The 18,766-nt window shown below is 32.6% G+C and overlaps 1 protein-coding gene across 1 annotated transcript in view; it reads left to right on the forward strand.

Annotated features, from left to right (window-relative positions):
* ST8SIA4 (ST8 alpha-N-acetyl-neuraminide alpha-2,8-sialyltransferase 4) overlaps positions 1-18,766 on the forward strand; it is an 89,814-nt gene that overhangs the window by 31,249 nt on the left and 39,799 nt on the right. The window contains exon 5 of the mRNA XM_006081188.3: positions 9,797-10,078. Coding sequence (XP_006081250.1) covers positions 9,797-10,078 — 282 coding nt within the window. The remainder of the gene's footprint in view (positions 1-9,796; positions 10,079-18,766) is intronic.

An 18,766-nucleotide genomic window follows, 5' to 3' on the forward strand; every position in this document is an offset into this window, starting at 1 on the left:
TATGCTAATGATATACTAAGGCTACTCAACTGCTTGCTATGACGTGCAATGACCACCAGGGTGCAGATGCTCCGACTGGTAGGTTAGCTTGCTGCTGGGGTCTGGCCAATCAGGACTGAGCGAGATGGGCTGGACCTGCCTGGAGCCCTCCTGTGGTCCCTCCCTGGCTGGCCAACTTTCTGCGTCTCTCCCCAGCCCTGATTGTACACTAGTGGGGTCCCTTGGCCTGGCCTGTGCCCTCTTACAATCCAGGACTCCTCGGGGGATGTCAGAGAGCTGGTTTTGGTCCCATCCTGCAGGCCAGGCCGAGGGACCGCAATGGTGCACAAATTTGTGCACTGGGCCTGTAGTCATAAATAAAGGGACACAGATAAGTATGTGGGGTAGTCTGATGTCATTCATATGTAACATAAGTAATGGGGGTTGTATAGAGAAAATTCTGGAAAGTAAGGGTAGGGACAAGTTATAAAGCTGTAAACTGACATCACTGAAGATTTTTGGTTAGGACAGTAACATTATCAAATGTCCATTTTAGTAAGATGATACCATCCTTGAAACAGAATGAAAATGTTGGAGTACTTGTATTAAAGAACTGGTTAGAGCAATATTTTCCAAAATGTATAATAAAGATGCATAGTAAGATTATGTGCAAGAAAATTATGTGCAAGAAATCTTTCGTTTTCTATTATAATCCATTCTGTTCTTTATCATTTATTAAAAATTGCTAATAAATGACCCCAACTTTAATTAATGCCACCTATGGGTTTAGCTAATAGTTTGAAAAATAATTAAGAAATTATTATAATGATAGTTCAAAGAAATATGGTGGTGCCTAAACTGATAAAATATCAATAGAAATAAAGAATATATTCAGGATAAATATTCTAAGAGGAATTTTTAGCACTTTGTAATAAATCCAATATGGAATATTAAATAATTATAGATATCAAGACCTTTCAACCAAGTCCAAAATATGACTTTCTACTAAAAGATGGCATGAGAAAGATCCACTTAGAATAAATATGATGTAATGAATGTGAAGTTGCCTTGGCCTACCTTATGATAACAAAAAATAAAGCATTTATTTTATCCATGATATGATACTTTTCTGAATGCTTGATTGGTATCAGAATGCCTAAGTCTTCTGGGCATTAAACTTACTGTCTTTCTAGAACCAAGTGTCAAATAAATCATATGTACTAAGTTAGAAGTCATTTCTCTACCTTAGATAGTATTTTTTTAAAGGTAAAAAGAAATATATTTATAATTTGACAAACAAGAAAATTAAATGTCAAGGCAATGGTACTGTGTGACCTGTTTTCTGGGTAGTCACTAAAAGTTAGAAAACTCAGATGTTTCTTGCAAACAATGTGATGACCCCGTTGTACATAGTTTATTAACTCCATAAATTGGCAAAGAGAAAAAGTTATGGTTTCTCTGCCATGGTCTTCTGGCATGGATGATTAAAGTATCAGCCATAATATTTCAGGAATTTTGTTTTCTTTTTTTTATTGCACATCAATTTTTAAGAACATAAACCCATGCTGATTCAGTTTTTCCTTCTATAAAACAGTAACCACTAACTACTCAGTAACTACCCAGAAACCACTGATCAATGGAGTAGTCTAGTTCCCTGATTATGACAAGAGAGCCTAAAAAATACATTCTAAAAATTCTTTCTTGGTTTCCTACCATCTTGTCTTAAATATCCCAGTCATGGATTTTGCCAAGACAATGAATAAGAAATTTCTCAACAACAGTCAGAAATTACCCTTCGCACCTTTCAGAAAAATTAAAATTATCCTACTTATTTAATTATAAAGGATTAAGAGGGTATGCTTAGTATTCATTCTATATGCTATTTCAAGGAACATGACATTTATAATAATTCATAATTTATTTTTTGAAAAATAAAACAATCACATGCAATTTCTTAATTATAATAAAGGATAAAATGAATAGCTCATATTTAAATTACTTTGAAAATTCATGTAGTATAACAATATGTTTTTCACAATGCTCATGAAGTTTATGAACTTTTATAAATATATTGTGAAGTTCCAGATAGAGAACAGCAGTTAAAGCTTTTACCTTAAAAATCACTTAGTGCACACAACCACACATTGATATCTAGAGGCTATGAGACCTTATTTTTAATGGAGAGAAATATATTTGCAAATTGTTATCCTTCTGATGTCTTACTTTTTCCTCTTGTGCTTCTCCTATTATTCCTTTTACCCCTCCTCTATTTTTTATTTTCTTGAAAAATATGTGATGACTTGTAAGTTGTCACACCACTCAAAATTAATTGGGACCAAAGGAAAAGAATAATAAATGCTAAGTTTGAGCTTGATTAAAAATGTGGACTCATACCCTACCTTGTTGGCTCAGTGGATAGAGCATCAGCCCTCAGACTGAAGGGTCTGGGGTTCAATTCTGGTCAAGGATACGTAACTCGGTAGCAGAATCCATCCCTGACCCATGTTGGGGGCTCATGCAGGAGGCAACCAATTGATGTGTCTCTCTCAAATCAACCAATATATGTGTCTCTCTCACATTGATGTTTCTCTGTCTCTCCCACTTCCGTTCTCTCTAAAAATCAATGGAAAAATATCCTTAGGTAAAGAGTAACAAAAAAATGTGGACTCAGTGGAAAACTGACTACTAGTATAACCACCTTCCCTGATTTCCCCAACTCTTGCCTTTTCATATGCTAGAGTTAATCATGAGAGTCTAAGGCAGAGGCCTATGGAGACAAATTTGTATCTTTAGCTAAAGTCTTGGAATAATTCTTCACTTTTAGGCCTTACTTTTAATCCATTGCTTTATATCAGAGGAGATGCTTGTATTTTTATATCACATTTAAATTCACTGAAGTCACTAATAGCCCTCCAGTACTCTCTGAATATTTTGAGATAGTTTCAGTATCCTCTCATTATGTTAAGATCTGAGTTCCAGTGCTAAAGCATATTTGCCCTTTCAGCAATACCACTTGCTCATATGTAGTTTTTCATAATGGGCACTTCTTGTAAGAAATAAATTTCCAAAGACAGAGAAAAGATAAGAAAAATAAAAATGTATTTATTTCTAAATTAAACTCAATAGGGAGACTTTACTTCATATTCTCACCTAAGACAATTTCCTTCTTTTAGGGAAGAGAATATAGTCTAATAATTTTGCTGTAGAATTTTTATTTGAATTCATGAGTGATTACGGGAGAGTGAGGAAGGATTGAACCTCTATCTTAGCCAACTAGACTTTCCCACGACTTGTGAATCAATGAAATCAATGAGATGATAAAAGCCACCGCTATATCACATTCAAATGCAACTGAATTTGTGACCGAATTCTCTAAATTTGTTCCGTGGTCTAGTTCTTACTTTTCATTCACAGGGATTAACTGGTGCACAATATTTAAGAGCTTAAAACCTATCTCTACTACTTACAAGCTTGTACAATTTACCACAACTCAGTTTCTGTCTCATGGGATCATTATGAGAGTTGCATATATCACATACAAAAGAAATAAAACAGTTTCTGTTTTATCACATTAAAAGATCTTTGCTACCTTATATGTAAACTATTTCAAAGTTCTAATTGTAGAGCCTAATTCCCTTTCACACATGTCGTATTCTTCTTTTATTGGGGTGATACTGGTTAACAAAATTATACAGGTACACAATTCTACAACACATCATCTGTACACTGTATTGTGTGTTCATCACACCAAATCATTCTTCTTAAGTATACTAGGCCAAATTTATGAGCTCCTAAAGTTTTCACATTGCCTACTATATCAGATTTATTCTGCCTAATATTCAAGATGTTATGAAATCAACCATTAAATCAACCATTCTAACCCCAATTAGTTTCAGGGGTGCCTAAATTCCAAACAAAATGGTTTATTAAATGACCTATAAATAATCTTTCTTTCCACACTGTTGCTCAGTAAGTTCTTCCTATTTGACATGTTCTTTAAATTGTTCGATTACTTTTCTTTTGACTCTCACAATAGGTTGTAAGAGGAAAGAGCATGTAAAAATGATAAACATTAGCTAATATTTATTACCAACTCTAAGCAATCAATTCTGAGGATATTTAGATATTTCGTTCCTTTTCCCCCCCATTATCATTCCAATTAGTGTTAATAGGTTCAATTATAGAAAAAGTTTGATCTCAGAGAGGTTATATAATACCTAGTATATGTGAGGTCACATAGATTGGAATGTGAAGACCAATGCCCACATAGCTACTAATTAAAAGATGGCTGAGGGCAGAAACTAGGCTAAATACCTTTTATTCCTTAAAGTAAGCCAACGTTGGATATTTTTAAATGCATAATTAACATTTTATTTGATTAAACATAATATACCCATTTCTTGGCATCCCTTCCCCTTCAGCCCTCCAAAAAACTGTTATTAAATAATATGTGTACAGTTGTAGCAGATTTGTCCAGTGATTCCATTTTGGTTTTGACTGAAATGTGGGAATGGCATAGTCTAACATATTCCTGAGTATTCAGATCTTTATATTTTAGAATGAGCTTGATTTTTTTTTCATTCTGTGATTTTCCTAGAAATAATATGACACTGTTCTTCCCAACCTTGCCAGTAATGTAAACAAATCTGGATTTGTGAAAAAGTTCCTTTCTTGTTTAGTCAGTTGTTTTCATGAAATGTGTCATTAGTATTTATTTCTGTCAAGCTTAGGATTTTATTAATGTTTTACCATCAAACATAAAATGTGATGTGCACATTTTTGTGTTCCCTAACCATACTGAAAATGCAAATCTTCAAGATAACATTTCATCTCTATTTCTTACACACTGTGTAAGAAATAGCATGCCAATTCTCTTCATATTTCAAAATGACCTAAATTAGATAGTTAACCCTTTTCCCAACATTTTGAAAAATTTTCCTCAAGAGATCTGAAGTATAAATATTATTTTCATATTTAATATATTTAAAGCCCCTTGTTTAATAACTGCTCAGGATTTGGGGAGTGTTTATGGCTGAGTTGTTTTATATAATATGCTTAAATACTGGGAGTCTGAGACTGGAACCTGAAACTAAATGGTAAAGTACTCTTTCTCCTACAGGAAATTGGGGTGAATGATGAACATATAAACATTTTCTCTGACTCTAAAAGAAATCACATGTGTAAATATGTCATTTAAAACTTCCATCCTGGAGTGATTCTAAAGTAGCTGTGCTTGTTCTTTTATATATACTATGGCCTAGGACAGTGGTTCTCAACCTGTGGGTCGCGACCCCTTTGGCCTAAGACCATCCTGCATATCAGATATTTACATTATGATTCATAACAGATATTTACATTACGATTCGTAACAGTAGCAACATTACAGTTATGAAGTAGCAACGAAAATAATTTTATGGTTGGGTCAAACGGTTGAGAACCAGTGGCCTAGGACATATTTCTTAACCACTTTTACCTTAGTTTCTCGTATTCAAAGTGGACCTTAGTTTCTCGTATTCAAAGTGGAGTTAATACTACTTACCTCAAAGTGTTGGAAAAAGTATTGGTTTCAAGTCAATTGGGGGCCTAATACCCTCACCTTAAGAAAGTCAGAAAGACTGATAGATTGCATGTTTCACCTTCTCCTAGCAATTTTGAGAGGGTAACCACAAAACCTAAAACACCTAGGTAACAGAGAGTGTTTAATCTCTTGGTTCTTCAAGCTCAAAAGTAAGATGAGAGTAGATAGGAACCATAAGCTTCCTCTGGGAGCAGAAAAGAGAAGAGGCTAGCTCCCTTTCCTGGTTGGTTGACAAATGTGGTTCCATTGGTAACAATGGTTTGGGCTAAGGGATTTTAATGCTAGTACAGAGAAACAGTGGAGTTGGTGTTGGTCAAAGGAACCATTAACTAGTAGTGAGGAAGAATAGAATTTATTCTGCAGTACACTCAGTTTTGTTTTCTTCTCACTTAATCTATGTTATATGTGTAAAGAAGTAATTAACAACCTTCAATATCACAGTGCATGCTGTTTTACCTCAGTATTGTGGATGACTAGTCCTGTAGGTAGCACACATGTATAAGATGCACCATGGAATGATTAAAGACGTGGCTAAATCAATGAGAATTATCTTACTGATATTACTAATAATAACCAAAAATATTGTATTTTGGCCAGGTTATATCATTGTAAAAAATTACTATCAAATAGTAAGATAGCTGGAAGAGTTCTGAACATATGGTGCAGTATTTTCAGAATGAACTCTCAAGAGAACTGTTGAGCTATTAAGAGAAGAACTTCTCAGTTGCTTAGACTGCTGAACTATAACATAAGGAGAATGCAGGGAATATCAATAAATCTAAGAGATATGTCTTCCTAGGGAAATCTGTGATCTTGAGGTATTATACATGAAATAAGCATTTCTTTCCTTAAAAATTAAATAAATTAAAATTAAAATGAACGTTAAAAATTATATAGCCTTGAAATAAACAAAAGTACCTTCAATTCTGCATAGAAGGAATGTTGAAAGGCAATCACATCTAGTGTGAGATCATAGAAGAAATTTCAGAGGTCTAAATTACAAGAGGACCTAGCTGCATTTCTTCAGGATTTTCAGCAATGATGGTAAATAAATAGAAAATTAGGCAGCTTAGAATAAACAGGGAGTTTGGATAATGTGTATATGTCTTTAGGTTTTTAATATGTCTGAAACTAGTTGGACAGTTAAAATTTAATTTGGCTAAAGATATAGAGCTTAAATATATTAAATATTCTTATGCACTTAGTACTTTTGACTCACAAAATCCATCATTTATAAGTTGTCCACTCTTCAATTGTATGAGATTAAGAATAACATCTAAAATAATCTGTTACTTCATAAATGCTTGCTACACATTCTGGGTACTTTTGAATATTGTGATCCCTAAGAAGATTTGAAGAAAGGAAGATGAAGTACATGTGATTGGAAATCTATTCATAATCTTGCTCAATCAGCAGTATTGCTACTAGTATCGCTATGTGGTTCGCAACAAGCCTACTGAATTGCTGGAGTACAACACAGCTGGCTGCTTATTCTGGCTTGCTTAATGCTTGCCCTGATTATGTAGCGTTCAGCTAAATATATGACTAAATATCTGACTCAACCACAGAGTAGTTAATTTATTGGCCACATGTGAGCATGATGTTAATCTTTCCTTCCAATGAAAAATTAGACATAGTCACCCCAAGGAAAATGAACCTGTCGAACTCCTGGAGCCAGCATAGATTGTATTTTACTATGTGTCCTTCTGTAATGCTATTTCCATCCCTCGCAAAGCTTGGTTGGGCTGTGCTTAAGACATAAAAACTTTACAATAAAACTCATGTGGATTAATTACTCTTTGATCTCTTTGTTCCCTTTTGTTAGCACCACAGTCATTTAGCTTTCCTTGATTGCATCAACTATGTTGTTTTGTTTCCTGGATCAACCCTATTCTCCAGAAATGTTCTTCTTCTGTTAGTTTCCTTTGCTTCCAAGGTGGAAAGTACCTGTTTTTCAATATCCAACTTTATGGATGAATGTCTTTCTAGCTCTGAAATTATACCTGGTCAGATAATCATGTTTCAGAAACATGCTGAGTCAATCCTTAAAAAGTGGGTGTTAGAAAACTTGGGGGTGGAATAGCTTTTAAATATGTGATAAGAAAAAGTAATGAAAAGCATAAAGTAATTAAGTGATTTTTTTTCCTGAGAAGATAATTCAGTAGAATGTTATTTTTGTTCTCTTAAACTGGGTTGGCTTGGATAATTTTTATAAGTGTAGAGAAAGTGAAGTATAGATATTGTTTTTCTATAGTGGGAATCCTCTGAAAAGAATTGCTGAGGAATTTTTGTAGCAGAAAGATATACTTGATGCTATCTTTCCTGACAGGAACATGTTAACTGTAATATTAACAAGTGTTGCCTATTTTTTATCTATGGAAGTAGAAGTGTCTGTAATAAAGATAATAAGAACACATTTTCCCCCACAGTATCTAAATTCATCTTATAATCTGCTTGCTTAGAATTTTAGATTATTTTTAAAGCTGGTGTGGAGTACATTTTAGGACCTCAAAATTCACCATGTTCTCAGTCTTCCATGAGTTCCATTGTAAGATGCTCACATTGGTTTCTGCTCACATGTAGCTGTTCTTTGCCAGGACAATCCCATCCATAATATTCTGACTGTGGTGGGAATGAATAGTGTCTAATATCAAATAGTGCATGGATCATGGATAGAGACAAAAATACCCTCTCATAATATAGTGGGTGTATTTAAATATGCATAACTTGAAAATATTATTTCTAAATAATATGACGTATCAATTTTTATTTGTTTTATCTCAGTAGCTCATCTTTGATAACAGACTTTGCTTAATCGTGTAAGATGAAAGATATTTGTTGTGATAGCTAAATGTTTTTAGAGATCTAAGAAGTAATAATGCATATTAATTAAAAGAGATAAGAAAGGATACATAAGCCAGTATTTTTAATAGCAGAGCACACACTTTACTTTTTAATTAAATTTATCTCGCTTAAGAATTTAATGAATATGGCTAAATGCATAAGGAAGAGAAATGTGAGAAATTTTCATAATGCAGTCAAATCTGTAAAACGCAGAAAGAGGAAATCATTCTATTTTTCCTTCCCTTGAAAGGCTGATATGAGGAGAGAAAAAGAAAAGGATAATTCTGTGTGTCTGTGTCTATGGGTGTGTGTGTATGCTTGTGTGTGTTTTCATGAATTTGTACATTGAATAGATTTAAATTGTTTTTTTTTCCAAATTAGCAAAATCTTGTTTGCTAAAAATCTAATTTTTCACTAATCAAAGGTAATTAAAATTTACCTTTCCTAGCAAGGTAAAGTACTTAAAAAAAAAAGGACTATTTTCAAGTAGTCAAAGATCTATGTCACAGAATCAAAATAGCATCACAAATTGGTTGAAGGCCAAGTTCAAGGTACTTTCCTAAACTTGTAATACAAGAGTGAAATCAGCATACAAGAACAGAACCAGGCGCAGGCACTTTGCAATATCCTAGAACTTCAGATGTGAGAACAGGTTAGCCAATTCTGACCTCCCCCACAGTGGGCAAGTCTCCTGTTAACAGGGAAAACAAGCATTTTGAGTTGTCCTCAGAGAAACAGAAAGATATTTGTCTCTATAGCAGGGCTTTTCTGCATTATTTAACATCTCAAAAATGCATATTAAATATGATTACTCCATTTTTCTTACCTTTGTTTCCCATTTAGGCCCCTAGAAGGCAATTATAGACATGTTTATGAAAAATGCTATAAGGAATTACAGTTTTCCCTTAACCTTAGAATACAGAAAAGCCATCGTCACTTACTTATGTTTATAAAGTTGTTGAAATGACTTAAGCTTGAGGAGTGGTGCAGATTGGGAGATCAGGTTTTACTTACTTATAGAACAGCATGTGGTTAGGTTTCCCACCTGCATGGCGACAGCCAAACTTACCATCATAAATTCACCTATTAGGAATTCATATTGTATGATTTTATGACGATTACAGCAAAGAATATTCTTAGACAGCAGGTTGAATTCATGTAAGTGACAATTTGAGCCCTACCCTAGGAGTGCACATCTTTATTGCAGAAAATTCCTGATGCGTGGTGATTTATTGCAAATGTAATTTTACCAGATTATTTTTTTTCTACCTGGTTAAAATAAAAACTATGCTCGTTTCTCATTCTTCTTTTCATGCGTATCATTTTAGAAGTAAATGTTTCATATTTACCTTCTCACGTTTTCCATTAATTTTTTCCTCTTCAGGTGTAATCTAGCCCTGTGGTGGAGTTTGCTGCAGATGTGGGAACTAAATCAGATTTTATTACCATGAATCCATCAGTTGTGCAAAGAGCATTTGGAGGCTTTCGGAATGAGAGTGACAGAGAAAAATTTGTGCACAGACTTTCCATGCTGAATGACAGTGTCCTTTGGATCCCTGCTTTCATGGTCAAAGGAGGAGAGAAGCACGTGGAGTGGGTCAATGCATTAATCCTTAAGAATAAACTGAAAGTGCGAACTGCCTATCCATCATTGAGACTTATTCATGCTGTCAGAGGGTAAGTGTCTGGAAAGGACCAGTCTGTCCTTGGCACAATGGAACACATAACTAAACCTTTTCCCTCAGCAGGGAGGAGCCTCCATAAACTCTCCCAGGGGATATATGCTTTCATTATTGATAATGGCTACTCTATTCACCAACTTGAGTTTTATTTATGTGCTATAATATTTAGTTTATTCTTTTTCTTGAAAAGGCAAACATTTGAACTTGGCACTTACATATGTCTGCTCATGAACAAACTACTGATTTTTGTACTTTTCTGTGTTAAAGAATAGTGAGCATTCTTAGTAAAATTGATAAAACTTGGGTAATAAAACAATGGAAGTGCTAAGTGGCTAGTGGTGATATTGTTGAAGCATACATGTTTAATGTATTTAAGGAGCAGTTAAGACCCATCTGTAGCTAGGAGGCCTACTGGAGGTAGAGAAACTGGCTGAAGTAATATTCTTTAATGTTCCCCCCCAAAGTTACAGATTCTATTTTTATGAATTAAGTTAACGTTTCCCTTTTATTTATTAACTCAAATGCAGAAGAAAAACCTAAGAAATAGACTCTTGTTTAAAAGTGGCAAATCACCAAAAGGCCAAATTCAGTCTTGTATATGTGTGTGTGATATATATAACACAAAGATAAGCAATAATGTGTATTTATTGAACTTTTACTGAGTGTCAGGTGCTGTAGATACAAAAATAAAACAGAACTTACCACTGCTTTAAAGGAACACATAGGCTTACGGTGGAATCAGAGGCATGCACAGTTGGCTAGGACATAAACAAATGTTAAGGAGGTATGTTGTTAAGAGTGTAGAATTTGTCCCTCAGATTAACAAAGAAGTCTTAAAAGTCGGACATTTGAACTAGACCTTAAAAATAGAATAACAATTGTCGGAAGAGAGAAAGAGACAACCAAACAAAGAAATGCTATGGCATCATTAGAGCAAACTGAGGCAGGAAATGATTAAGTACACAGTACACTTGTGGAGTATTGTGGAGCATTGTACTACAGAGTTGGAAAAATTACTTGTGTTCTGGTTGGGAAGAGAATCAATTTTATCCTGCATTAAGCACAGTTAGCTGTGTGCATTTAGGAGAGTAAATCTTGTAACTGCAGACTCTGCATTGGCAAGAAGAGGTGCTAGAGGAATGAAAACCAATTAGGCTTTTTGACTAATTGACTCATAAATTGATAAAAATGTAGGGCAGAATCAGTGGAGATGGAAAGGAAGGGCAAGTTCAGGGGACCAATTGAATACAGTGAATAGAAGTCCTAAAAGAAAGTGGTTAACAACCCCAGAGTTAAAAATAGTTTTCTTCATCTACTATAATTGGGCCTGGGCTAGTATTTTCCTTTTGTTTTGTTACTGAGATACTCCCGTCAAAGATTTACCATTTCCTTGTTCTGTCTAAAGATAGTTTCTTGGATTGTATTATTCTGTGAACAATTGCATTCTTATATTGGATCATGTTTATTCAACATTTTCTCTTGATGTTTGACACAAAGTTTCAACAAAATGAGATAAAAATATGCCCATTTAGAGGAAAAGTATTTTTTACGTTACAAAGATTTCTGTTAATTACAATTTGAAAAAACAATGTTCTTTTTATATAATGTGTTCTTAACAGATTCACTTAATAATGCATTGTGCTAAGACTATATACTATTCTTTGAGATGTCAATGTCGAGTATCATTTGATTCAGAGAAAAACTTAAAAAGATGCTGCTTTATGCATGCACACGCTCTGACACATACAGTCACCACTCATTAAGATTCAAAAACAAATGTTTTGAAGTACTTCCTGAGTATATGAAACTAATTAGAAAATCCATTACTCTGAATTAGTACTTTTTTAATAAACTATTTTTACAGCATTTTTAGGTTCACAGCAAAAGCAAGAGAAAGTTACAAAGATTTCCCATATACCCCATGCCTCCCCAAACACACATAGCTTCCCTCATTATCAACATCTTTCACAGTTATACATTTGTTAAAATTGATGAATTTTCATTGAAAGTTATTATCACCCAAAGTCCATAGTTTACACTGCAGTTCACTCCTAGTTTGCACATTCTGTGGGCTTTGGCAGATGTATACATGTAGCCATCAATAGAGTATTACTAAACAGTTGTTTAACTGCCCTAAAATCCTCTCTGCTCAGCCTATTCACCCTTCCTTCCCCATTAATACATGGCAAGCACTGATCTTTTTATTGTCTCCATAGTTTAACCTTTTCTGGAATGTTATATATTGGAATAAGATAGTATGTTGCCCTTTAATATTGGCTTCTTTTACTTAAAATATGCTTTAAAGATTTCTCCTTGTCTTTGCATGGCTTGATAGCTCATTTCCTTTAAGTGGGGAATAATATTCCATTGTCTGGATGTACCAATTTATATATTCACTCATCTGTTGATTCCAAGTTTTGGCCATCATGAATAAAGCTTCTGCAAGCATCTGTGTGCAGATTTTTGGGTAGACATAGTTTTCTAGTCATTTGGATAAATGGCAAGGTATGATTGCTGGATCTTATAATAAAAGTATGTTTAGTTTTGTAAGAAATTTCCAAACTGTCTTCCAAAGTGTCTGTACCATTTTTATATTCCCATTAATAATCAATGTGAATTCCTATAGCTCCACATCCTCACCAGTATTTTGTTTTCCCAGTGTTCTGGATTTTGGCTATTCTAATAGGAATGTAGTGATATTTTGTAGTTATTTTAATTTGCATTTCTCTGATGACATATGATATCCAGTGTCTTTTAATGTGCTTATTTGCCATCTATATCTTTTCTTTAGTGAGATGTCTTTTAAGGTCTTTGACCCATTTCTTAGTCAAGTTGTTAGTTTTCTTGTTGAGTTGTATATATTTAGGATAACTGTTCTTTATCAGATATATATTTTGGACATATTTTCCCCCAGTCTGTGACTTGTCTTCTCATTCTCATGACATTGCCTTTTGTAGAATATTATTTATTATTTTTAATGAAATCCAGGTTATCATTTATTTCTTTTATAGATCATGACTTTTGGTATTATATCTGAAAAGTCCTTGCCAAATACAAAGTTATGTAGATTTTCTTCTATGAGTTATCTTCTAAGAGTTTTATAATTTTGCATTTTACATTTATATCTGTAGTCTATTTTCAGTTAAATTTTGTGAAAGATGTAAGGTCTGTGTGTAGATTCATTGTTTTGTATGACGAGGTCCTGTAGTTCCAGCTCCATTTTGTTGAAAATAGTGTTTTTACTCCATTATATTATCTTTGCTTCTTTGTCAAACATTAATTGACTATATTTGTGTGGGTCTGTTTCTGGGCTCTTTACCTATTTTGTTGATCTGTTTGTCTATTTTTCACCAACACCTAGTAGTCCCGATTACTGTAGCTTTATAGTAATTCTTGAAGTCAGGTAGTGTCTGCTGACTTTTTCTTATTCATCAATATCCTGTTGACTATTATGGGCTTTTTGCCTTTCTGTATAATCTTTGGGATTAGTAACTTTGTTCTTTAGATTTTGGTTTATATTTCTCAGTTTACCACCAGTAACAAAACACAAAATAAGAAGCACGGTTCAAATAGGGCATTTTCAGTTAATTAGAGTCCAGGTAGGATTATGTATTATTAACAACAATGAATTCATATGGGCTTTTTACAGATATATTAAACATAGAAATTGCACAACTTTTAATAATTAGTTCATCAGACTCTCCTTTTACGTTTTGTACATGTTTCTTCCTTATCTTTATAAGTATAAACTACCTCACTAATTTCTAAGCATTTTATTTCAAAGAGCAAGACCAAACTTCTGACTGCTGGTGGTGATGTTAATGGTATGCTTTCTTTTTATTACTGTGCTTTAGGTGTTTTTGACAAGATTTGTCTTGAATTCTCCAGAAACAACTTATCTTGCTACTTTCCTGGTCATGTATCTAATTATACATTCCCCCTGAAATGTCAAGTGATTGAGTTCTAAACTGTAGCCCAGGGTATAAAAAGTAGCTGTAGAGATGCCTTTCACATTTCAAATATTTTGGAAATTCATACACATGGTGTATGTGAAAGGTAATTTCACTTATAGAATTAATAACACATTAGTGCATGTAATGTTGCATTTTGTCGTAATGTTTGTAGTCTGTGCAGCTACTAAAACGCTGAAAGAAAATAAGGAAGTGATAAAACAAGAGTCACAGGATAACAAAACAATAGCAAAATTCCCAAAGTTCTGTTCTTTATGTATCTGTTTTACATCTCTCTGAAATGGCGTGGTTAATACAATGCAGTAAAATAGTTGAGAGAGTTTCATATCCTCTGCTGATCACTGGAGTTTGTTGTCTCTCATGAAAGGTTTAGAGAACTCTACATACGTTTTAGGGTGCATATAATCACCATGTTAAAAAGGCCTTTCCATGTACTGCAGCTACAAGTAGAAAGTTTAAGCTATTTGGAAAGCAAAGTTTCTTGTACAGAATGGGAATCATTTAAGTAGTTTTCATTTTGTCAAGCTTCATTATTTAAACTTTTTCTTCTCTGAAAATTATGATGGCTTACTAATTTTAAACATCCATTCATTTGCAGGGTTTTTTTGAAAAGCTCTAAAAATATAACTATCAACCTTAAAACTCAAAGAGATTCTTACATGATATTTTAATATATGGTCATTCTTCCCAAGCCATATTAAGTGAAGCTGGAGGAAAAAATATAGATATAGTCAAGTTTTAAAACAGTCAACATAAGGAAAGGGTAATTTAATAGGGACAAATAAAAGATATAATTTCAGCCCTAGCTGGTTTGGCTCAGTGGATAGAGCATCGGCTTACGGACTGAAGGGTCCCAGGTTCGATTCCAGTCAAGGGCACATGCCTGGGTTGTGGGCTCGATCCCCAGTAAGGGGGCATTCAGGAGGCAGCCAATCAATGATTCTCTCTCATCATTGATGTTTCTCTCTCTCCCACTTCCTTCCTCTCTGAAATCAATAAAAATATATTTTAAAAAGATATAATTACAAATTTAAATGTATCAACTGGTTTGGGATTGCAAGCTTCTCATTGGTATTCTTCAGAAGCCCTACATGTCTACTTATTTTATTTTTTAAAAAATATTTCTTATAAAGAATGGAACAATTTTCATAATATTTTAAGAGTGAGGAAGGGATTTTGAAACTATAAACTGACTCATTGAAACTTTAAAAATATTATAAAATATATAAAAATTATCTAACCCATAATATAATATACAATTTTAAATTATTATGTAAAACATTCAAAAATATTTTATAAAATATCATGTTAAGCAAAAAAATATCTATTTTTATAATTAATATCATTTGATTCATAATAACTAGGTACTATTGTGTTTTTTTTTAGGGATGATTATATTTAATTTTCTAACTTTTAACACGGTAGCAAAAAAAAACAAAAACACAAAAAACACGAATAGTTTAAAAAGTAGATCCTCAGTTCCACTATCAATTGCTATAGATAATTACTTAAGAATTCTCCCAGGAACTAGCCTGGCCAATGTGGCTCAGTGGTTTAGCGACAACCTATGAACCAGGAGGTAATGGTTTGATTCTTGGTCAGGGCCTATGCCTGGGTTGTGGGCTTGATCCCCAGTAGAGGGTGTGCAGAAGGCAGGTGATTCTCAACATTGATGTTTTTATCTCTCTCCCTCTCCCTTCCTCTCTCTGAGATCAATAAAAAGCATATTTAAATTTAAAAAATTCTTCCATGAGATAAATAAATGAGTATATTTTTAAATTATGTTTTACATAACTAAATATATGTAAATTCTTAGTTGTATATTAGAATCATATGCACACTTATGCAAATTTTTTTGAAGTTTGCACTTTAGGGAGTTTGCTCTTATCGTTCTCATCTTCATTCCTCTATTTCTTATTATACTGCTCTTATCTCTATTCAGATATTTATTTTTAAGAGCTTAATTGATTTAAATTTTATATTTGTTTACAATCAGTCCTGGAAAAAATATCCGAACATTTAAATTTGGATCCTTTGCCCTCTGGCAATTATTATGACTATTATTAAACTATTTAAAATAAATCAATTATTTTTAATGTATATGACCCAATAGTTTTATTATTTTAATTCTACTGTAACAAAAATAATGTATGTGTCCTATTTTGTCACTACATTCTAACTAATAATTTGTTTTAATATAATTGACTCTACTCATCAAATTAATAAGCTTGTACTTTGTATTAATCAAGACAAACATGATTGAAAATTCACTGGTGATTATTGAGTTTGGTAAAAGTAGATATGTCCTGTGATGTCACTATTATAGTCATTCTAAAGTTATCCAACAATTTTATACGCTAATATCTTCAACAAAATGAATTTTAAGGACAAAATAAATTGAGTGAATATAGATTTTTAAAATTTTGGTACAAGTTCTACTTGTGACATTTGTTCTTTATCTTTTAGTGGAGAATACATATGTTATCCTTTTTTAAATATTTGACAAATATTCCAGATGTTTTTTATTTGAAGGATAATTTAACAGTTATAATAAATGTGCAAGTGTGAGATAAATTGACCACGTAACTGCTTTAAATTTTCTTGGAATTAAGAATTTTCATTTGAAGTGCTTGATATGCCCCTCATGACCTACAGCAGTGTTTCTCAAATTAGTTTGCAGATATATATTGCAGAATGTGAGGAAATGTTCTTATTCTCTTTAAAACATGTTTTTACATTGATCCAAACTGAGAATATTTGCTTACAGAATGTTCAATAATCTTTTAGGTTGATTTCCAAGGATGGTAAACAAAAAAAAAACAACAACAAAAAAAACACCTCTCCTATTCTGACTGTAGACAAGACTATTTTCAATCTTGAGTCTCAAATATGTATCTTTTAAAATGTGGATATTGACATAAATAATCATTTGGATTCCTTTGGGCTTCCAGTTTTACTGGTTCTGTCCTTTGTTCTTACTAAAGTGCATATTCAAACCACCACAATAAACATTTGTACTTGATTTTCATAAACATCTTCAAAAATGTCTTCTCTATAACCTAAAGAAAGTTCATTTAACTTTTGATCATCACAGTAATAGAGATAGCTCACTAAAATATTCCTACTTTCAAGTAATATCTCTTGGAATTTAAATATTCTTAATATTTTTAATACCATAATTTAACTAACCCACCCTCATCTGAATGTTTACTGTTGATAGTAAAAGATACGCACATAACCAAATGTATATAAGTAGATATAGAAAATATAGGCACATATGTTTGTTATGATGCTACATAATCTATTGAATTTATTCTTTCTTTGGATTTCTGCAATTATTAAACTTTAAAAAATCATAACTCTGTTTATAAATGGAAATTATGGAAAATTATTTCTCGACTAGTATATATTACATATATGAAAAATAAAAATAGTATATACATATGCTGTATATACACATAATGCATATTTAATATTTAATGTACTATTAATATTTCATATATACTCACAAAGTACATAATATAATGTTATATATATTTACAGAAAATATAAAATATGAATAGTGTGTATATATTTCATACAAGTTGTTTTGTTAGACCTTTTGCACATTAGACACAGTATCAATAATACATTGACTTTCCTTATAATTATGATATATTGTTGATTTATATTCAATTTGTTATCACGGGATTTTCAAAAGTTGATTTTGTTGTACTTAATATGTAGCAAAAGTCTCATATTTTATATTTATGTTGTTGATATTTGTTGTGCTATCTTGAACTTATTCCTAGTAATTTCATTTTGTGTTGGGAGGATAAGCATTTTTTACACTATTACTGTGACTACATAATTTTTTAGTTATTTCATTTTATTTAGAATATAAGATAAGATTCTAATTAATCTGCATATTTCACAAATAGTATACTTATTTCTTCATTTTTGCCATTAAATAAAATTATGTTGAATAATGGGCTATCACTTAATATACCCTCCTAAATTTCCCATGGTTTTGCTGGGTTATTGATGTTTTCTTATGGCATGCAGCCAGTAAACTGGCTGATTCACAATTAATGATCAAGGTCATAATTCCTAGCTTGTTGGTATAAATGTAAGCAGAAGTAACAAGCCTTAGAGAAATCAAATAAAGTAACATTTCTAGCTCACCTCTTATTTATGTAGCTGTCACTCTGTTGTAAAATATTTCTTTGGTCTAGAATATCTATTAAAAGAAGCATACATTAGTTGCTAAAGTATGTTTTTTATGTGGCTCTTAACAAATAAACAGATTGTATTTTTACACATCTCCCAGCATCAACTCTTCCCCCTCCCCCGTTTTAAGATTACAAAATAAATACTATTTCTCAGACTTTAATTACTGCACTTATTTTTCAGATGTGAAAATTTGTCAATTTTAAAGGAGTATACAAAAAAGGCTATATAAAATTAGGGTGATCCTCTGCAGACTACCAGTAAATTCATGTGAATGGCATGTGCTTGCCCAATAATTTGAATCAGACCAGGCTCCAAAAAGAGCCCCCACTAAAAGTGTAGGCTGAAATAGACCATTAGCAGATTTCAGGAAACTTAAGTTCATCACTGTTGTTCAAATGGATTGTGTTAGAATATTGAATCTACTCAGTCACGTAAGTAAAAGCAATTTAATAAAACAACTTTGAAAATGGATACATTCACTCCAAATGCCTTCTGGAAAT

Source organism: Myotis lucifugus, unplaced genomic scaffold (assembly GCF_000147115.1).
Source record: "Myotis lucifugus unplaced genomic scaffold, Myoluc2.0 scaffold_0, whole genome shotgun sequence".
Taxonomy (NCBI): Eukaryota; Metazoa; Chordata; class Mammalia; order Chiroptera; family Vespertilionidae; genus Myotis; species Myotis lucifugus.